The sequence below is a fragment of the Stomoxys calcitrans genome, chromosome 2, assembly GCF_963082655.1.
Source record: "Stomoxys calcitrans chromosome 2, idStoCalc2.1, whole genome shotgun sequence".
NCBI lineage: Eukaryota > Metazoa > Arthropoda > Insecta > Diptera > Muscidae > Stomoxys > Stomoxys calcitrans.
The window spans coordinates 123,281,012-123,303,260 of NC_081553.1; the positions used below are offsets into that span (position 1 = coordinate 123,281,012).

The 22,249-nt window shown below is 37.6% G+C and overlaps 2 protein-coding genes and 1 long non-coding RNA gene across 9 annotated transcripts; 2 read left to right on the forward strand and 1 right to left on the reverse strand.

Annotated features, from left to right (window-relative positions):
• Nucleotides 1-1,283: 1,283 nt before the first annotated feature.
• Nucleotides 1,284-1,990, forward strand: LOC106087047 (U6 snRNA-associated Sm-like protein LSm5). Its single transcript, XM_013251930.2, has 3 exons — nucleotides 1,284-1,392; nucleotides 1,505-1,701; nucleotides 1,900-1,990. Exons 1-3 carry the CDS (start codon nucleotides 1,344-1,346, stop codon nucleotides 1,927-1,929), a joined length of 276 nt encoding a protein of 91 aa, XP_013107384.1. The 5' UTR covers nucleotides 1,284-1,343; the 3' UTR covers nucleotides 1,930-1,990.
• A 3,460-nt stretch (nucleotides 1,991-5,450) lies between these two features.
• LOC106087046 (uncharacterized) lies at nucleotides 5,451-20,789 on the forward strand. 6 transcript variants are annotated; one of them, XM_013251923.2, is made up of 3 exons: nucleotides 5,451-5,520; nucleotides 14,899-15,184; nucleotides 19,664-20,789. In XM_013251923.2, exons 2-3 carry the CDS (start codon nucleotides 14,942-14,944, stop codon nucleotides 20,375-20,377), a joined length of 957 nt encoding a protein of 318 aa, XP_013107377.1. In that variant the 5' UTR covers nucleotides 5,451-5,520; nucleotides 14,899-14,941; the 3' UTR covers nucleotides 20,378-20,789. The 6 variants fall into 6 exon arrangements, with proteins under 6 accessions (XP_013107377.1, XP_013107380.1, XP_059218231.1 ...); XM_013251926.2 differs by lacking the exon at nucleotides 5,451-5,520 and adding an exon at nucleotides 5,535-5,737; XM_059362248.1 differs by lacking the exon at nucleotides 5,451-5,520 and adding an exon at nucleotides 5,739-5,761.
• On the reverse strand, nucleotides 15,260-16,791 carry LOC131994962 (uncharacterized). 2 transcript variants are annotated; one of them, XR_009397010.1, is made up of 3 exons: nucleotides 16,416-16,791; nucleotides 15,763-16,335; nucleotides 15,260-15,681 (listed from the first exon to the last, which is right to left on the reverse strand). It is a non-coding gene; the product is annotated as an uncharacterized LOC131994962 (long non-coding RNA). The 2 variants fall into 2 exon arrangements; XR_009397009.1 differs by having other exon boundaries at nucleotides 15,260-16,335.
• Nucleotides 20,790-22,249: the final 1,460 nt, after the last annotated feature.

The window sequence follows — 22,249 nt, forward strand, 5'->3', positions numbered from 1 at the left end:
CATTCCTCAAAGGAATGTTCATGGGCAAATTTGCATTTGCAATATAATGGTAGGATTGTGTTAGCGTAGAAAAGTGGCGGGCAAATTCAAACACACTATTAGACATATTTGTGTACGCGAACAAGAACATAAGCCCATGGGTTTGAAAATATTACGTACACTAACACATATGCCCAACACTGGTGTAGAATATTTGCTATAAATAAGTTTAAATAAATTATAATATTTTTTTTATTATTATTATATTCAACCTTTTTGGCTGGTACTATGTTCGTTTTTCGCGACATTTTTTCGTAATTACTTTTTTTTTAAATTAGATTTTGAAGCAAAAAAATTTGCTAATTTCATTCAGTAGGACATTCCCTCATTAATTATGAAAAAATATTCATAAAAGTTTATATGTTTTCATTGAGATTTTTGTAGTGTTTCAAAAAAGTAACCGTAAAAAATTTGTGTTTTCAACTGTGAAAAACGATTATAGTACCAGCATTTTGTTGTTAACTTTTTGATAAATAATTAAGCTCGAGGTCAATGTTGTTTTGTTTTTTTTTTTTTTTTTTTGACAATATTTCGCCTATCTTCGGTTGGCATCATCAGTTTAGACAAGAGTTACAATCATGGCGAAACAATTAAAGTTAGTCTCATTTGTACAACAACCACAAATTGTATGGTGCAATCCGCCATGTTGTCATCAAGCAGATCGACGTATTGCTAGCCCACGCAAAGAAAATTGTGTCCGTGTGTGTATACGTGTGCGTGTATGAGCGAACAATATGCGAGAAAGAAGATAACAAAAAAGAGAATATATACAAAAATCTGACATCTTAATACCATCATACCCGGCCGGCTGTTGACAGCTAATCGCGCGAGACCACCTTTTTAATTCCGCCTTGAATTGAAGTGAAATTTATACTGTCGCAGCGACATGTCGCTGGTACTTTGCTCAAAGAACTCAGTACCACTTCTGCGGAATGTGTTCGCATTTTCCTCGTCACCATTTATTATAATGCGTTTTCACAGTTGTTCGAGCGAAAAATCCGCTTAGTGGGTAAAATGAACATCTCACAAATCGGAGCTCTGAGGTCCAGCCTGTTTGGTGCTCATAGTATCCCCAGCCGGAATAAATAGTCCAAAGCTACTATCGTAGCCGCAGATATTTTCAATTCGTTTGTTTATTTTTGCCATGACCGCCTTCATATTGCGTTACATTCATTGATTTCGTTTATTAACATATTAAACTATGGCAACCCAATCAGGTGTTTTCTGCGTTATCATTTGCCTTTGCATAGTACATAAACATCTCACATTTTGCGGCATTTTACTTCTAGCAAAAAGACTGAAAAATGACTGCGGTACCTCCTCCAACAAATGTCTCAACGTTATTGCCTTTAGGTAAGTACAAAACACTTTTGTAGATCCAATGAGTTTTTTAGCCACACCAAACGAACTTGAAAGCGTACATAAGCATAGCATACAGGCCACTTAACTATTTCTTACTTTTTAGAATTGGTGGATAAATGTATTGGCTCCCGCATCCATATTATTATGAAAAATGACAAGGAAATGGTGGGGACATTGCTGGGATTCGATGATTTCGTAAACATGCTATTGGACGATGTGACCGAATATGAAAACACACCTGAAGGCAGGCGAATTACAAAACTGGATCAAATATTATTGAATGGAAATAATATAACAATGGTAGGTTAACAATCGGGTCCGTTCTTAGTTGCAAGTTCCTTCAAGAATTTATTAAAAAATTATTTTTTAATGTTGCCACTTTATTGTGATAATTACAAGTTGTTTCGACGGTTGAAAGGGGAAGTGAAACTCAGAAGAGACCCGAATATAACAACTTTTAAAATAACTAATAGTACAATTATGAATATTGTTTTTCAGTTGGTACCTGGTGGTGATATACCGGAATAAAATACAACAAAATCGTCTATACGTAATAAAGCCGCAAATTATTTTTTCCATTATAATGTAATCAATATACGGTTTTAATTAGTGAACGATCAAGGTACGGTATTTACAAAGCGTAAGTGCTTTTTACGAAGACTCGGTCAGGCGGGAAGATTTTTCATATCAAAAAGTGTTGTCCAATTATTGTTGTTTAAAGGCTGTAACGCATTGATGGCCACACTTACTCTGATGGAAAGGCCAAACTATGTTTGTATGAGTATCAACTTAATGAAAAAGCTTTGAAATAGAGCCAGCCGAACGAAGCCACATGGAGTTGTTTACACTGCCCGTGGGCATAGGAATTTATGTACGACTGAGTATGCTGCCCATCTATGCTATAATGCAACGAAAGGAAGATGTAACAAGATCTTTTGTTTTGGCAGAATGCTGTATTCAGTTGGATGAAAGCTTTTGAGAATTAGCATTAAGGTAACGACTATCAACATGACATTCTAAACCGATTTAACAACTTTAGTCCATCTGTCTACCGAAAAATTTCTTCATGTACTCTTTATTGATGCATGCAAACTGCGATTGTAAATGGGCCAAATCGGTCTTTCTATTTAACTTCTTAAGACCCTACAGGGCACAATTATCCGATTTGGCTGCATTTTCGTTGTTGTTGTTGTACACTGAAGAAGCAGCCCTTGCCGGTGAACGATTTCAACGGGTCAATCCTGCACTTTCGTACATAGCTCTTGAAGCTACATTTATATGTGAAGGTAGCGTTTCACGTCAAACACCATAGGTGGGCAAGCTCGTTCCTGTCCATAGGACCAATCGACGCGGGAACAGTATGGTCATTGCTTACTCAAAGGCGCCAACAACTCGCCTTATCGTATTGAGCATCATTTGCACTCAGTATTTAAGCAAAGAGCCAGCGAGGGCCGACGTCTCACTGAGACACTCCTCTCGTTGCCGCTGTCCGCGACTGCCAATGCAGCATATACATATATGGAGCGTCCCACATTCCGCAACATGTGGATGAGACCAGTAGCTCTCGGTTGAGCTTAGAGTAGATGTGGTGCTCATAGTCATCTCGTGTCGGGCCGGGTGCATAGTGTTTTGCTATGACGACCTGAAGGGGAATGCCAACACTTCTATCGAAAATCAACTTTTTAAATTTTGGATTTTTTGCAGTAACTAAGAAACCTTTGATTTTTGTCAACAAATATTTCGACTTCTTCGACATTCTAAAAAATAGTTTTATCGAACAACACGTGGCAAAAGTGCACTTTGTAGTGCGCACCCCCGATTGTTTTCATTTTTTGCACTTTGACCCCAGAAGCACGAATCTGAAAACCGTTTTTGGAGCAAAAGCTTCTGGGCCCCCTAGGGTCCAAAATCCAAATGCAAGGTATTGTCAAGTATATTACGAATATGTAAAATCATGTCCAAACATTTTTTTAATGTTTCTTTCTTTTAGAGCCTTATTTTTTTTGCATTCCTATCGTAATCTTTTCCATCGTACCTTTCATTTGATACCGATATTGCCAATGTTACCTGTGTTAAACATTTTCAAGACCCCTAAGGTCCTTCCCGGGTCCAGTTTTTACACATAATTTTGTTGCCTATGTTAACAAGGTGCAAAATTCTCAAGACCCCGTAGGTCCTTCCCGGGTCCAATTTTTACACATGTTTTTGCATATTCGTAATCTTGACAATGCTCCTCCTACAGAGCAGGGATTGATGCTAACGTGCAGGATGTGTGTCCCGATTGTGACCTGGGACCAGTGATGTCAACCATTTACCATTAAAAAGCATAACCAAAATTGCAAAAAGCGAAAAAAGAGATGTATAGGTGCATAATATTAACGAACGGTTTTTCCGTTTAACTGTTCATTTAATTAACCCATGAAAACGCCGAGGTTCAAATACTGTTTAAAATTTTCCCTGCGCTTCGTTCAGACTCGGCAAAAAGTGGTCGCTGATAATGAGGCTAAATGTTTGTTGTTGTTGTAACAGTGTGATGTACACTGAGGCGGCAGCCCTTGCCGATGAAGGATTTCATCAGGCCAATCCGGTACATACAACCGGTTGCCATGCGATTGGGCTTAAAGTTTAATCGCACTGAACTCATTGAAATGATAGAAATACATATTTCCTATTCCTTAATGGAATGCTGTGGTAAAATCTACGTTAAATGAAATATGCTGCAGGAAAAAATTCAAACTTACAAAAGGGTAAAAAGATCTAACTAGAAATGCAAAATGCGTCCACTTAGTGCTTTTTTCCATTTGACACTAGGTGGCAACATTTTGGGTTTTTGGTGACCTATAAATCACCAAATCTAGTGCAAAAAGCTCTAAGTTGGCATAGCTGCCTAGGACCACACGTCACCCCTTTAACTGCACAGTCAGACCCACTAGTCTTAGCCCAAGAACCCTCCGGATGCAACTCACCTTAGTCGCAGAGTTCCAGCATCTGAGTATTCAACAGAATCAAGCAGACGAAAGATATAACACAACAAAAGATGCTCGCTTGTCTTCAACTCCTACTCATCACTACAGTGTCTACAAAAGTCCTCCTGTGCCTGTGTCCCACGCGACGTTGAAGTTACCAATTCGGCATCTGTTAGCCGACCAATGTCATGCATTTTCGCCAAGTCTATAATAAATTAAAAACCTACTGGACATCAAAGATTTTGGGAATAGTACAAGATATTCAAATTGCTTGGTCTTCCTAATATCGTAAAAGAGGCACAGTTTAGCTTCATGCAAGTTGGCATCAAAGAGCGTAAGATAATATAAGAGAGGGTTTCTGCTTTGTCTTCCCCGTACCGTAAAATAACTCTCGTTAAAGACACAACATTTTTAGTGTATTCCAATTGGATTCACATTGAGGGCTGCAACATTTTCGGGTTATTCTGTTTTGATTCGAGCATTCGTTCGAACATTTTTTCGTATTTTGCTTTGTTTCTTTGCAACCGAAAGTTGCAATAAAGGAAAAACGAAATATCGTAAACAATTCAAATATGTTGTGTCTTCAAATTTTGTCACTCGTCATCACGTATTGTCCTCTAACGCCAGCTCTTATCTTTCTTACGCTCTTTAGTTGGCATGTCGAATACAGCATTCTTATCAATTCCTCTTTGTGTTCCTTCGTAAATAGAAAATTAATTTGCTAATTATTACGAAATTATGCTCAGTTGTGTTGTACAACAAACATATAAAAAATGTCTATCTTTTTGCAACGTTTTTAGTAGGTTTAAAGGACTATTTTTTATTAAATGGAAAATTTGTAAAATGTAAAAATGTAATCATCATACCGCAAGTAAAAAATGAATGGCTGTTTGAACCAAAATTGTTGCTTTATTAGAAAAGAAGACAAAGCAGTTTGTATGCCTTGTACAATTCCTAAAATCTTTGATGTACAGCTTAAAAACTTCGTGTAAACCAACCTTAAATCATATGATGATTAGTGTTGCATTTTATGTATCCTTTCAAAATGTACACGAATAGAGAAACAAAAACAAAAAAACAAACATGAACATGAACATGAGCACAAAATGCAACATCAAAGAAACACAAAAACCACGGGCACAAACGTAGACAAGTAAGTTAGCTAGCCAAGTTCCAGTTAATTGCATTCACAAATAAGAGGAATCCCACAAGCCCCTAGAGTAAACAATTGAAGATTTGATTTGTGTAAATTCTAGTTTTGAGAGCGGTTTGTAGTGCAGCCAACAACAACAACGTCATTTTTTCGGTTCGATTGCATTCAGAGTGTTTTTTTGTCAGCTATTTTCTTGCTTGTTGGCTTACGGCTTAAGGTGAGGCTGTGTGGCTAGTAAGTAGTAAGTGAGCAAGCGGCCGAGCGAGCGTCTGCTAAGACTCTTGATAATAACTCTTATAGAAACAAGAAACGTTAGGCAATTCGTAGTAGTTAAACAAACTTTAGCTGTGGAACGGGCCAGACAATAGCAACGGAAAGCAACACAGGTGGTGCATGCGAAGTGTTCAACGTGAGATAATAATAAAAAAAAAACTACTAGCGGATTAAAGGTGAAATGAAAAAGATGCCAACGAACCACATTAACTTGCCATCGTGGTAGTGAGAGGCAAAGTCAAAATATATTGTCTTATTGTCTAGTAAAAAACAAAGCATTGCATTAATATCTACCTTAATAAATATTTTACGTGATGCTATTTATTCTATGCAATAATAAATGTGATTAAGAGACAATAGCAAAAAATGCTGTTGTATGTATGTATGGCTATATTTTCAAAGCTTAGTTTAAAAGTTATGCATAATCGTTTTCATCCCACACATGGGAATTAAAAAAGTGGTGAATGAAAATCAAGTTCTTGTCGTTGGTATACCGTTAAATGATCACACGAAGTGTTTATTTTTATATTGATGCAGAGTCAAAAAAAAAAAAAAAAATATCGCATGCTATGCGTTTATTTGTACACGAAAGTGAATTTGCGATAAATATATAATTCGGACGAAAGATTTACATTCTTATGTAACTGTTATTTTGCACAAACTTGTATACATATATATATATATATATATATATATATATATATATATATTGTTTATATGCAGTAATCAATGTTCGGTCGGATGCTAAAGTTCCCATTCTATTGGGTTGCCCAAAAAGTAATTGCGGATTTTTTAAAGAAAGTAAATGCATTTTTAATAAAACTTAGAATGAATGAATGAATATACTTTTTTTTACACTTTTTTTCTAAAGCAAGCTAAAAGTAGCAGCTGATAACTGACAGAAGAAAGAATGCAATTACAGAGTCACAAGCTGTGAAAAAATTTGTCAACGCCGACTATATGAAAAATCCGCAATTACTTTTTGGGCAACCCAATATACGACACAGCCATGCTGTTGGAAAGTGAAAACAGGAAATTCAAACGATGGTTAAAATTTGTGCGTGATATCTCCATTTCTGAAACAAATTTATATATATATTTTTAAAATTGGGTGTAATTTCATACATACCAACATTTGCAAGATCGCTTTTATTGAAAAATATGTCCAACATACAGTGTCAAGCTAAATAATAGCAACGCTTTTCCTAAAATTTGATTAATGCATTATGTGCATACAAAGTTTTACTAACATTTTACTTGACGTTCAATGAGCTTTAGAAGCAATGTTTCAAATCGGGTTTGAAGACTGCAATTTTTTTCGTTCTAAAACTTTTATCCAGTACTTATTCAGATTGGCAAAAACTGCATTAAAATTGTTTTAAAACTGTAGGGAACACAAGTCAAAATCGTTATATTGGAATTTCCTTGCTTGAAAATAATCTAACTGTAGCTGGGATAAGGGCATTCCCTTGGTACAATAAGATTTGATATTTTCACATAACACGGTTTTCTCATGCGTAATTTATTGTTTCCATAATTGATTCGACTTCTATTTCTCAGTTTACGTTTTTCACTCAACATTGACTCTCATCGGTGGGTGAACAAGACAAAACCTTATGAATTTCTCTGGGCCAGAAAAATTATTAAACTGCTGCTCAGCTGGCATTTGACATTACGAGTTGTAAACAAACCACCAGGTTTGCACAGAAAAATGTTGTTGTTGGGCAAATGACCCTTTTTTGAAACATTACGAAAATAACAATGATAAAATAACTAGAAAAATATCGCGAAAAGCGAATATAGTACCAGCCTTAAGTTGTTGTACCATGGGCACTCCTATAAAAACCGATTCTTGGTGAACATGCTAGGTATTTAAATTTTACCAAATAAATTTCGTTTTATTAATAAATACCTATCTTAATTTCTCTAATTTTTCTGTTCAATTTGAATAATTGGATCACAATACAGTAAAAAAAATCGAATTTTAAAAAATTTCAATGTGAAACCGATCTTACGAAAATTCATACTTTTCTTTTGGTTTGTTCTCTTGATAATATGTTTGTTGTCTGGCTTGTAACTTTCGTAGTTTTTGTATAGTTCTATAATTTCCTAACCCAAGCACGTTTTCAACCTATTTTTATATGGCAATAGGGCATTTTGTGAACGAACAATGGCTGCATCTGGGGTACATTGTTATGTCATCTATGTCTCCTACTTGAATATAAGGGCATAATGTTTTATGTTTGCTTACTGTTGCCTTAAACTCACACAGACTACAAATATATATACTGACGAATACTACTTAAATTGTTTAGGAATTAAAATTTTTGGTTTTACAGATTGAACTTAATTTGACAAAAATCAATCTTTTTATCGCGGCTCATGGTTTGTTTTTTTTTTTTTTTGGCAAAAGTAGAAAATATTGTTACTTTTTGTTGTTGGTGTTGTTGTAGCCACGTCTCTATATGTGGAGGTGGAGACCCTCGTCTGGCTGCGCGGGAAGATGATAACCATCGGTTATCAAATGGCGCCAAAAACTTGCCTTGTCATATCGAGCATCATAGGGACTCAGTATTTGTGCAAGAGCCAGTGCCTGAGACTCTCCGCTTGATACCGCTGATTGTCCACGACTATTCTAGTTCTAGCCTGTGTGATGCTCATATTTATCCCGTGCAGGGGTACATTTTGCCCTGGCCGATGAGGGACTTCATCGGGTCAATCTGGCACGTACAACCGGCTGCCTTGGGATTGGGTACATTTTGTGTAAACTTCTTGCTCAACAATCTCCAGAAAAAATTTTTACATAAAAATGCAATTTAAATCTTTTAATTTTGCTTCACCTATACTGAAAGTATAAAGCATTGCCATTGTTTTGCACATAAATTTTTAAACTATTTGCATTTATTTTATATCTAAAACCCCGTTTACACTGCTCATTAAATCCTGATTTAAGACTCTCGTCAGCTGATTTTATAAAGGGAAAACAGATGATCGAGCCATTAAATCCGGATTTAAAGAGCAGTAAACGGGGTTTAATGGTTGGTATTTTATTCCTCTTTCGGAATAATGGTGGAAATTTTCAATTGTTCCGCGAGCGGAATTTGACGGCAATCAATTGCTTGTTTCCATACCAAAACACGTTTTTATTTCCACTTAAGGTCTGTTTATGCTATCGTAAATGTACCGTAAATGTAGAAAAACGGGTCAGCTGTTTTGTTTTTGCTTTATGAAAACACATGCAAACGATCACCGAACGTCTGTTGACCGTTACAGGAAAGTAGAATTTAGTAAAAACATTGTGATACTTTAATGAGAAGTGTGGGTCAAAAGGAAAAGGAAACGTGCAAATATGTCAAAAAAGAAATTACAGGAAAGTCTGTTCTCGAACCCAAGTTTTTGAGGGTTGCCAACTGTCCACATAAATCTTGAATTTCGGAGACTGTAACACTCTTCCCAGAATTTCTTTTGTGGCTATAGTTATTGCACACACTTTTGCATGAAAAAATTTACACCCGCCCGGCAGTCTCACCGACAAACCGATATTGTGTGTCTCGGAGTAAATACCCAATCCATTAACTGACTCCATCTTGGAGCAATCTGCGAAGATCGTTCGAAGACGGGAGTCTAAAAACAAAGAGGCGTCACGACTTCTCGCATCACTGCGTGAAGGGGCGTCTCCTCCTTCCTGCCCTTGATGGATGCATGTTGTGCCCTTAAGGTATGCAGCAATGAAGTTCTCCGGCACTAGTCCCTCCCTCACATCCATGTCTTCATTGTTAATGTTGTTGTAGTAGCAGTGTGTGGTACACTGAAGCGGCAGCCCTTGCCGATGAAGGAATTCATCGGGTCAATCCGGTACATACAACCGGCTGCCATGGGATTGTTCATTGTTAATAATATTATTTTGTTTCAAATGTCAAATGCTACGTTTACATACCAATAAGCATAATTGCTTCTTTACATTTACGATACATTTGTTCTATATTTACGATACATTTACGTTTTCTCTACTTTATATATTAAAGGGTGATTTTTTTGAGGTTAGGATTTTCATGCATTAGTATTTGACAGATCACGTGGGATTTCAGACATGGTGTCATATTGGATAAGAATTGCGCCCTCTACAGGCCCAAGAAGTCTAATCGGGATTTCAGTTTATATGGCGGCTATATCAGGTTATGGACTGACTTAGACTATATTTAACAAAGTTGTTGGGAGTCATACCACAACACTTGATGCAAAATTTCAGCCAAATCAGATGAGAATTGCGCTCTCTAAAAGCTCAAGAAATCAAGACCCAAGATCGGTTTATATGGCAGCTATATGAAAACATGGACCGATTTGGCCCATTTGGCACCGACCTAAACTAATAAGAAGTATTTTTACAAAATTTTAGGCGCCTAGCTTTACTCCTTCGATAGTTAGCGTGCTTTCGACAGACGGACGGACATGGCTAGATCGACTTAAAATGCCATGACGGTCAAGAATATATATACTCTATGGGGTTTTAGACGCATATTTCGAGGTGTTACGAAATTAGTATACCCCCCTTCCTATGGTGGAGAGTATTAAATAAATAGAGATTATCTCCAAAAATTATTATAGAAGAATTGTCAATAATTACGAGTACCGTAAACCAAAATTTGGTGGATTCTACTCAATCTCGCTTTCAATCGATAATTAGATTTAAAGTAATCGCTACTCCATACTCATTAACTAGCATATTGTTGTCTGACTATTGTTGTTTTTAGCTGTTGAGTATATGGAATAAAAAATTTTGTTATACTAATCAATTTTGTTAGTTCATAATGAAAATTGCTTTTATTTAAATCGAAAACAAATTACACAAATAATTTAACTGTTTCAATGATTTACTGGTTGTTTTTTCATAAAGACATTTAGGTTATAGGGTGCATACTTACTTTTGTGACTCAGTGTAGCTATAAAGCGGGACAAATTTTAAAGGGATGCTAACGTCTGACAGTAAATGGAGATACGACGAAATGGATGGTTTCAACTCCCAAAACACCGTGTACAACCGAGAAGATAAAGAAAATGGAGAAAGTTGGGAACCACAACTTTCAGACAGTCAGTAACTTTATCTATCTCGGCACCGCCGTAACCGAAACGAATGACACCAGTTTTGAGATTAAGCGAAGAATAATACTGACAAATAGATGCTACTTTGGACTAAGTAAGCAGTTTAGAAACAAGGCCACCTCTCGACAAACGAAGATTACACTATACAAGACACTGATACTACCCGTGCTGTATATGGTTCTGAAGCATGGGTACTTGTGAAAGCAGATGAGGCAGTGCTTGGAGTATTTGAAAGAAAGATTCTTCGCAGAATATATAGACCAGATTGCGATAATGGAGAATATAGGCGACGTATGAGCTGTATGACGACGATAGCATAGTTACACGCATCAAAATACAACGGCTGCGTTGGCTAGGTCATGTTGTCAGAATGGAAGGAGAAGCTCTAGCAAAGAAGTCTTATGAAGGCAAAAACGGTGGTGCACGCAAACCTGGAAGACTAAAAGCCCGAAGGAAATATCAAGTGGTGGGAGACACCTCGAAACTTGGTGTCAGAGATTTTAGAATGAGCGCAGAAGATCGAGGCACTTGCAACGCTATTCTACGTTCGGCTAGTGGAGCAAATGTTCTGTCATAGCCAATTAAAGTAAAGTACAGTAACTTTCATTGGTGCAGAAGTCTTCTAGTAATTTTCTGTGTCAAGTACACGTATAACAATAATAAGTTGTTAAAAGTGTTGCTTTTGTTTTGCACGACACTTTGTAGATGAATTTGTATTTATGTTGTTCGTAGTCTAAAAAAGTGCTGAACCGATATTTTTAATTTTATTGGGAGGCTCAGTTTGGCTCTATGGAAAAAAATAACATAAATATATATTGGGTTGCCCAAAAAGTCATTGCGGATTTATTAAAAGAAAGTAAATGCATTTTTAATAAAACTTTGAATGAACTTTAATCAAATATACTTTTTTTACACTTTTCTTCTAAAGCAAGCTAAAAGTAACAGCTGATAACTGACAGAAGAAAGAATGCAATTACAGAGTCACAAGCTGTGAAAAAATTTGTCAACGCCGACTATATGAAAAATCCGCAATTACTTTTTGGGCAACCCAATATTTTTAAAGCGAATACTTGCTTAAAAGAAATGGTTTCATTCTGGAATTATTCTGAGTCTGCCAAAGCTCAACAAATCTGAGCTTCTATATGAGCATATCATAGCATTAAGGAAAATCAAAAATATATTTTATGAAAAGTTATAAATATTATGAACATTTTCTTTATGTGTATGAAACAAAATTTGATAAATATAAAAACCTTTTTTAGCACGATAATAATCTAAAATTTTTATACATATTTTTTATTAATATAATAGAATTTTATATTTATGAACAAAATATTATAAAACATGATCATTACATGTATGACGAAAAATTCTCTTTGTGCCACTTGGAGTACGCCTCATCTCTCAGTTGTCAGAGTAGCACGGGGTTTCCTAAGCAGGTTTTTCTTATTGTCTGGAGTGTGTTTCTCTTATGGTCCAGAATGGGTGCAGGGCGACCGAATATGGTGTAGGCGTTAACCCATTAATGCATAAAGCTCCCTAGTAAATTTTATTAATGTTTTGTTTTTTAGAATTAAATGACGGCAAATAAGGGGTTCAAAAAAAAATATTTTTTGTAAGTATTAAAGCGGAAAGTAAATTTTCGGAGAGCGTCCTTTATAAAGCGCGATGTGCAGAGAGTGCGCTTAATTAAGGCCAAATAAAAGGACACGCCGAAGGCTGAAATTAATCTTTTCAGCAGGAGGCAAAAAGAACCCACGATGGGTGTTTTGCTGGGCGGGAAATTGAACTTCAAATCCAATATTTTGGAAAGGGCGAAAAGTTTACTCTTGCCCTACACCCCTGGAGTTTAAAGCGCGTGTCATGAATTGCCTATAATGCTATATGGTGTTGTGGTCTGGTGGATGACGCTTCAAAAGTTTAAGCAATCTCAGCTGTATCTAAAGAATGGCTTGTTTGTGCATTACAGCCGAATTGAGGGCACCTGATGCACTGAATTTAATGTTACATTTTATGTCTCTGGACATTGTGGATAAGGGAGCTTTCTCTTTTGTCTAGCAGCAACAGCTATAGACAGAAGAGGACTACACATGGTCTGAACCCCTTTTTGATATTGGAGCTACAATAAGCCTGTTAATAGAATCCACATAGACTTCTAGATGGATTGTTCCTGACTGGACGACCATGTGGGCTTTGGGTGTATTGTGAAGAACTTGCAATGGCTATATCGTGTCGCCTTTAACTATCTCAGATCGCTCAACGAGATAACTAAAAACTCCCAGGAAAATTGTAGAGCAGATTTATAACTACCTATGCTTCTAATGCCATGTAAGCTGATTCTTCGATATTAGGCCTGCGATTAGTTCGTTGGCTAGGACAGAAGTCTCACATATCGAGTCCGTCATGATAGGCCACTGTTTGATTCGAAAACATGCTGAAAGTATTGCAAACCGAATGACAAATGAAGGGTTAAAAACTAAGTTTTTAGCCAAAATAAACCCCATAGACATTTTTGTAATCTATGGCAAAGATGAAGATGGCAACTTACCCTACACACCCACAAGAGGGCCTACCTACATTTCGATACCAGATCGAATCCTTTGGAAGGCCGCATTATGTGAGGTTATAGATGAAAATTTATATTTTGTAGCCATTTAATGTTCAGCTGCAGGCTACACTATGTTGTTCTTAACAAAATGGCAAAATTTCCAGATATTTATAATTATGCTGGCATGAGGGTGAAACAAACACCAATGTTTTTTAAAATTGCCTTATGCTTGCACCACGGTGGCCTCCATTAGGAATTCTGGCAAATCTGCAGCTCACGTTTCGGCTATAATAAAAGAGATCCCTTAGGTTAGGTTGAATGGGTCGCCCACCAAAGGTGAGTTCTCTCGGAGGCCAGTTTGGCCCATTGTGGTACCCTAGAGAACGAAAGGGAAGAAAAAGGAAAAATGCGAGACCTCATACTAGAGGTTATACACGAATAAAAAGAAAAAAACAAAAGACAGGAGGAGTGCAGAAAACCCGAGCGGGAGGTGAAGAACCGCCCTTCGCTTCGTAAGCACGGTCCTACCTACGCCGGAGCCTGTGAGACCCCTGTCAAAGTACTCATCGACTTCATATCGAACGCAAGCAATTCCCTCGTCCTCCTCCGGTTGATGATCGGCCATAGCGCCTTCGCAGTCCGGCAAACATCCACCGTGTCTCACCTCGCCACCGACGCCGCCCTGGCCATCCCCTCTACTGTGTGCAGTAGCTCGACAAATGCCACGAAGGCAAGACCGATAAATGGTCCGCCCGGCGCAGACGAACCCCTCCTGGCGCACTCGTTCGTCCTCCCATCCCCTGGAATACACTCATGCCCAGGAACCCATGTCAGCGTCACATCGCGGGCCCGGAGCCTATCCAGGGATTCAAAACAGTCACGCATTTTGACCTCACCATCCTCGACCCCAAGGCCTTGAGCGCCGCCATAGTGTCCACATAAATTTTGAGTTTCGAGGGCGGTAGGCCCCTTGCCAGAATTTCTCTTGCGGCTACTGCAATGGCACAGACCTCTGCCTGAAAGACCTTATCATTGAGCTAAAACTAGAATCGGGTTGCTTAAAAAGTATACCCTTATATTTCAGGTCGAACTTTAATCGGACAGTAAGCATAAGAGAGTTACCTGCTGTTTCCTAAAAGGATGCTGGTGGAAAAGTTTGCACCTATATATATGACAACATGACGCATGTCATGCCCGTTGGAATGCTCATTGTAACTCTTACGTATAAAAATTTAAATATTAGCCCAAACCATTCAAATATAAGCCCGAAATCTTTTGGCTTCAAAAACAACCCTATTTCATGCGTTAATGGTTTATTATTTAAAGCTTTGAAATTCACCCTCCTCAACAGCTATTTAATCAATGCCTTCATACCCATCACCCATTAAATGTTTGATTTCTTTTAACAAACAAGATAGATTTGAATCCACTTATACATTACTTTATTTTATTTACAGATCACTCCATTAAACTGAAGCATTAGCCGTACTCCCAATTAAAATGTCAATGAATAATTTAACCGTTGACGGTGAATTCCGTTACATTATACAATGGTTTAACGAGTTCAGTGAATTGCAAAGAGACGACTTTATACCCATAATGGTTGACTACATAACGGACACTAGCCATGCAGCCACCATTGATCCAACAGCTGCAGCAACAATAACTATGAATGGTTTACCAAATAGCATGGAGCGCTCATTAAATCTAAACGAGAAACCAATGTCTTTATTTCAATGTCGGGTGAGTAGAGTTAGGCCAGAGTATTTGTCCGTAGAACAAAATGAAGTAGTAAAAAAATGAAAGTACATATTGTAGTTCACTAATGAAGTTGAAATTTTATTATGCTAAAATTATTAATACTCTTGTACATATGTATTTGTTTGAGTATTCTATTCCACATAGGTATTTAAAATTTAAAGACATTTTCATACCCTCCACCATTGAGTGAGGGTATACTAACATCGTCATTTCGTTTGTAACTCATCGAAGTAATGCTCTGAGATCCAACAAAGTTTAATATTCTTGTTCGACTTGACATTCTAAGTCTATAGGAAATAGCTAATGTCCGCTGGTCCGTCTGTCGAACGCACGCTAAGTATCGAGGGACTAAAGCCAGGCGCTTGAAACTTTGCACAAATATTTCTTACTGGAGCAGGTCGATTGGAATTGTAAATGGGCAAAATCGACCCATGGTTTCATGTAGCTGCTATATATACACCGATCTCCAGATTTGCATACTTAAACCAATAAAAAGGGCAATTATAATCCCATTTAGCTAAAATTTTGCATAATGTCTTCTTTCATGACCTCCAACTTACATGCCAAGTATGGTCTGAATCGGTCTAGAACCTGATATAGCTCTTATATAAACCGGTCACCAATTTTGACTTTTTGTGCCTCTTAAGGGTGCAATTATTATCTGATTTGGCTGTTATTGTCTGATCTGGCTGAAATTTTGCACAATGACTTTTTCTATAACCTCTAATATACGCAGTAAGTATGGCCTGAATTAGTCTACAACCTGATATAGCTGCCATAAAAACCGATTTTCTGATTTTACTTCTTGAGCCTCAGTTATTATGTGATTTGGATAAATTGACATTTTGTACTATGACTTCCAACTTACGTGCCAAGTATGGTCTGAATCAGTCTTAAACATGATTTACCTCCCCCAAAAAGCCGATTCTCCCGATTACACTTCTTGAGCCACTAATGGGTGCACTTTTGTTTGATTTGGCTGAATCTGTGAACAATCCATGTTGATGAAGAACTTCATTGGGTCAATCCTGTACGTACAATCGGCTGCCATGGGATTCACAATCCATAACCTGATATAGCTCTAACATAGACCGATGTTCCGATTTTACTTCTTGAGCCCCTATAGGGTTACTCTGAAAATTTTCGCAATAACTGTTCCATCATCCAAAACAAGTATGGCTATGGACAATCCACAACCTGATATAGCTCTTACATAGACCGATCATCCGATTATATTTATTGAGCCCCTAAAGGATTACCATGAAATTTTTCGCGATTCTGCTTATCATCCAAACCAAGTATGGTTATGGACAATCCATAACCTCATATAGCTCTTACATAGACCGATCTCCCGTTTTTACTTCTTGAGCCCTGAAATTTTTCGCAATAAATGCTCCAACATCCAAACCAAGTATGGTCCTCATCGGCCCGGGCGAACTTAGCACGCTTTTTCTGGTTTTCTTACTTCTTTTTCTGCCTTATAAGTTAAAGTATATGAAATTTTCCTTTTAATTTATAGAAATTTTGAATAAAATTGTCTCGCATTTTATTTGATTTCCATAGAAAATGTCGTGAAATTTTGATTTTAATTATCATAGAAAATTTTGACAAACTCTTTGACATTCTGCTTTCTATGTTTAGTGGTTTCGCAAGTGTTAAATCAGTTATATATTCTCTAATACCTTTCGTTGACGTATCGAAATGTACTTGCACCCGGCTTCAATGCTTCATAATTTTTTTGCATGAATGCGAACATTCCCTTAACTAGCAGCACGGAAATTTCCCTCGTACCAATGAGGGCGCTGCCTGAGACCAAAAGTTGCTTTTCGGGTTCATATTTTGATATATTATCGTAATCTTGAGCAAAAAAAAATTTCCGTTCCGGACGTAAGGAGGTTGTTATAGACTGTTGAACCCAAATTTGGTTTAGGTAGGTTATTACTGTACTCTCAAAAATCTTTCAATTCAGATTCTATTCCCCTAATCAGTATGTCCGTTTAGGGGATTTTTGCGTCCGCTAGATATATCACCTAATATTTGCAACGTTTTAAATGTTTTTGAGTCACAAGGTTTGATTTTTCTAGAAAATTTTATGGATTAAAAATAAAGCATATCCACCGAATCTCTAATATTTTATCTTGAGCCCCTCAAATTTGCTCATTTTGTTGGTTGGAGACGGTCGAGCATCTGCTGTGTCAATGCCTCGCGATGGCGGGGAGACGGCACAGGATTATGGGTGAACACACCACCTTCTCTTGTCTCAGCTCTCTACCGTATTCCGACCCACCGAGTAATTTTGGACTTTTGTGGGGCCTGGGACCGGTCGGCCCTCTAATCAGGGAGACTTTTTTCGGTCGGTTTTTCGCTTAACTTTTTTTCTCTACCTGCGTCCGTATCTCTCTAAATCTCTCTCTGTCTTTCATTTATTTCTAGGACAATCTATATCTCTCTCTGTCTTTCACTTGTTTCATTTATTTCTAGGACAAACACAATAGACCAAAGGTAGGCAACTGCGGTTGCCACGCGCGTTGCCTTTAACCTAACCTAGTTAGCTACGACAGAACGTTTGTTTCACTATCTGAACTCAGAAAATATTGAAAGCGTTTAGGTCTTCTGCTTCTTCTCCAATTTCTAATATCTAGTTTCGAGATGTCTTTTTCCATTTCTCCATTTCATCTTTCCATCGGAGGTTTGGTATTCCCGTTCAGCGTATACCATTATGTCTATCTGTAAATGAATTTCCTTATCAGGGGCTTCTTCATGCATTTTGATATGACCTAGCCAACCTAATCGTTGTATTTTGATACGTTTAAGAGTGCCAACGTCTTCATACAGATCAAACAACTGATGGTTCATACGACGCCAGTATTCTCCTAGCGGTTCCGATACCGTTACCGAAAATTTCGCTTTCAGGTACGCAGCTCAAATGAAATTTTCTTAACGTAACAGGGTGACGTAATATGCATTGGAGAATAATGAAAGGAGAAGTAAAGTTATTTGCAAATAAAAACTGTTAATTTCAGCAGATATGTACTTCATTAGCCAAAAATGATAAAAATCGGGTAAAATATTGAATCGATGTTTGTCGCCATCTTTTACTCTACACAGCTATTTCCCATTGGAGTCCTAAATGTCTTGGCTGCAACCGAAAATTTCGCTAGAGGAGCATACCCAGCTTTATTTAAAAAGTAGTATCGGTAGTTTCGTTTGTGTCGGTGGTGAACGAGATTAAGTTACTGATCTCAAAGTTATGATTGCCAAATGTATCTTTTTGCCTTTTTGTCGGTGGCGTGCGAGATAAAGCTACTGACCTTCAAGTTATAATTGCCAATTTTTTTTCCCGCAGTTCCAAGGGCGTTTCGAACGCTGCTACTATCAACTTTTTTTATCGCAATTTACTGACAGAGTTATTTTAATTGACCCTTTCTCGACCTTTTGAAGGTTGCTCTTGATGACCGACCTATTCACACCTGCACGCCTATGACAGGGCTAGTTATTGGGGCCTTTAAATAACCAATAGACATCATCGGATCGCTACCTCCACATGCAAATATGGCTACAACAACAACAAAACCATCTCTTGGTTATTTGAGGGATTTGGCGCAGTGCGATATCTGGTCCATGATGAATATATCAGGCCCAAAGCCACATTGGTATGGCTCAATTATCTTCACAGCAAACAAAATTTTTCGATTTTGGTCCGATATCGGATGTGATGTCTTACCGACATCATAACTAAAAACAAGAAAAGTGGTTGTTATGTATATCTGATATTTTTACCGCCATATCGTACCTATGTCGGAACAAAATTCCAGGGAAATTCGGATGGCAAATTTTACGTCGTACCGATTTTCCGACGAATTTATCCGATTTCGGATTAATTTTGACGAATGTCTGTGATTATGTGCAGACATGTCGGAAGTCAGACAAAGTCGGATCAAACTGTTAGCTGGACTGTTGACTTTAAATTTAAATGTCTCACATAGTAAGCTCACATATATTTTTTAGTTGGAATATATTATCTTGTATTTTTTCTTGTGTACGTGACATTAAATGCTGAGATTTCAATCCCCTGGTATACGTTTTTCTACCAGATTTCGTAAGGGGGTATATTTTCTTTATGTACCATCATTGCATTGGTACTGCCGTTTCCTCATCACAGACAATATTGCATATCAACAACAGGGAAAAATGTTTGTTCCATATCCCAAACACAATATCTGCATCTGTTACCAGATTTTCTTCTTTGTCTCTGTAGGAGGATGGAAGTTTTCCTTGATAGACAATTTTTTACGCACTAAAACTTTTTTGCAAATTTTTGCGGTATAGTGGTGGTGGGTAACTAATGTTCGACGCGGCTGCACTTAATGAATTTCCTCTTGTTATTTTTTTTCTTGTAGATCATTTGTTTCTAAAAATCTAATAAAACTTATAAAATAATCTACCCTTTGTACCAAATAGGTAAAACTTTTCAGCCAATGGAATCGCAGATGGCCCGCAGACTTTAAAGACAAATTGCAACAGAAAATAAAAGAAATCGATAATAAAATTGGAGAAAGAATTCAAGAAGCTGTGAATGCAAAATACAATGGATGTGGAAGTCTTACAAATGGTTATGCCGGAACAAATGATGACGATCTGCATCATTATGAATGCAATGAATTTATGACACAAGACCAACAGCAGAAGCAGCAGCCGCAATCACAACTAAATTCAATCGGAAGCCAGGCAAAAGATGATCAACCAACACAACATGACATAGTGGTGGTAACAAACACTGTGACACTGAATGACCCCATGCGAGAGGTTTTAAGCAATGAAACATCTGTTGATGACATTGAACTAAACGAACAACAACAAGTGAATATTAATAGAGTGGAAGTGAATAATGACAATGTTGCACATGGCATTAACGAAGATGGCAACAGCTCTCCCCTTGCTCTTCGAGAACCAGTCGATCAGGTTGGGCAAATGCGAAATTTACAAATAAACGAAGACGGTCATGAAGATGTTACAGCATCACCATCCGTATCTTCAGCAGTGCAACAACAGCCGACCCATACTACAGCCCAAACAACAACGGTTTCACCGGTCACAGTTACAGTTAGCCCAGTAGTTGTTGTAGCTGCAGCACAATCAATGGCCACGAATGCAGAAGTTCCTCTAGTAGTTTAAAGTCATACACAAACTTGATATCATACTGGTTGTGGTCGTTGGATAGATAGAACAGCAGCATCACACAAGAAGAAAGCAAAAAATAAAAAAAGAGAAACGTCACATCAACATTACCATCATCATCGACTTCTACAAACCAACGGCGTTAATGATGATTATCAACATCTTCAGTAATCCGTAACAGATCATACATGTCTAACTACAAATGTTTGTAACTCTTCTTTTTATGCAAGGACGCACACATACCCACATCATACATTCCAATTAACCAAGCACACATTTAAAACATGTATTTAAGTTATGTTTAAATACAAAACAATATCCAATTAACTATTGGCTTCTTAAGCAGTGAATAAGAAAACAAGTAACAAAATAGAAATAATAAAGAAAAACTCCAGTTGGTGAAATCTCATTTCTTGTCTTGACTGAATTTGTTTTAAATGCTTAATTACAATTGCTGAGCATTGGTGAGCAGCCTGATATATTCAATTTAACAGTTAAGTACTAGTTTTTATACCCTCCGCCATAGGATAGGAGTATACTAATTTCGTCATTCTATTTGTAACTCCTCGAAATATTCATCTAATATCCCGTAAAGTGCATATATTCTTGATCGTCATGACATTTTAAACCCATCTAGCCATGTCCGTCCGTTCGTCTGTCGAAAGTACGCTATCTTTCGAAGGAGTAAAGCTAGCCGCTTGACATTTTGAACAAATACTTCTTATTAGTTTAGGTCGGTTGGCATTAAAAATGGTCCATATCGGTCCATGTTTTGATATAGATGCCATATAAACCGATCTTGAATTCATGAGCGACTAGACGGCGCAATTCTCATTCGATTTGGCTGAAATTTTGTAGGATGTGTTGCGTTATAACTTCCAACAACTGTTAAGACTTCCAACCGATTTAAACCATACTAAGCATGGTTCAAATCGGTCGATAACCTGATATAGCTGCCATATGAACTTTTTGAACCTCCAGACGGCGCAATTATTGTCCAATTTAGCTGAAGTTTTGCGAAAAGTATTTTGTTTCTAGCAACAACTTTGCCAAGTATGATCTAAATCGGTTTATAACATGATATGGCTGTCATATAAAGCTATCTCCCGATTATACTTTTTAAGCCTCTAGAGGGCGGAATTCTTATCCGATTTGGCTGAAATTTTGTACAACGACTTCTCTTACGACCTTCAACAAGCGTGCCAAATATTGTCTATAACCTGGTATAGCTCTCATATAGACCGATCTCCCGATTATACATCTTGAGCACCTATAGGACGCAATTCTTATCCGATTTGTACAACTTTGCACGATGACTTCCATTATGGTCTTCAACATCTAAACCAAGTATGGTCCGAATCGATCCATAACCTGATATGGCTCCAATAGCATGGCATTTTTATCCATTATTCTTTGTTTGCCTATAAAGAGATACCAGAGAAAAACTTAAAAAATTCGATCTATAGTGGAGGGTACATAAGATTCAGCCTGGCCGTACTTAGCACGCTTTTACTTGTTTTTGTTTATAAAGGTTGGTACTATATTCGCTTATAGCAAATTTTTTTCATGTTGTTGTAACCACATTTGCATGTGGAGATGGCGATCCTCGTCAAGCTCTAATAGATGAGCAAGTTCGTTCCGGTCTATACGACCGATCGCCGCGGGAACATGATGGCCATCGGTTATTTATAGGCGCCAATAACTCGAACTGTCGTATCGATCATCTAGGCACTCAGTATTTAAGCCAGAGCCGGTGCCACTCGGCCTCTCACTGAGACTCTCCACTCGATACCGCTGATTGTCCGCAACTGCTTCGCATGGAGCATTCCACTATCCGCAACCTGTGACGCGGCCGGTAGCTAAGCTTCT

Excerpts from the sequence above, each read along its gene's own strand:
- LOC106087047 (XM_013251930.2), top strand. The coding sequence starts at position 1,344 with ATGACTGCGGTACCTCCTCCAACAAATGTCTCAACGTTATTGCCTTTA. Across the intron at positions 1,393-1,504 it reads CTCAACGTTATTGCCTTTAG|AATTGGTGGATAAATGTATT; the intron begins GTAAGTACAAAA and ends CTTACTTTTTAG. Across the intron at positions 1,702-1,899 it reads ATGGAAATAATATAACAATG|TTGGTACCTGGTGGTGATAT; the intron begins GTAGGTTAACAA and ends ATTGTTTTTCAG.
- LOC106087046 (XM_013251923.2), top strand. The coding sequence starts at position 14,942 with ATGTCAATGAATAATTTAACCGTTGACGGTGAATTCCGTTACATTATA. Across the intron at positions 15,185-19,663 it reads TGTCTTTATTTCAATGTCGG|GTAAAACTTTTCAGCCAATG; the intron begins GTGAGTAGAGTT and ends TGTACCAAATAG.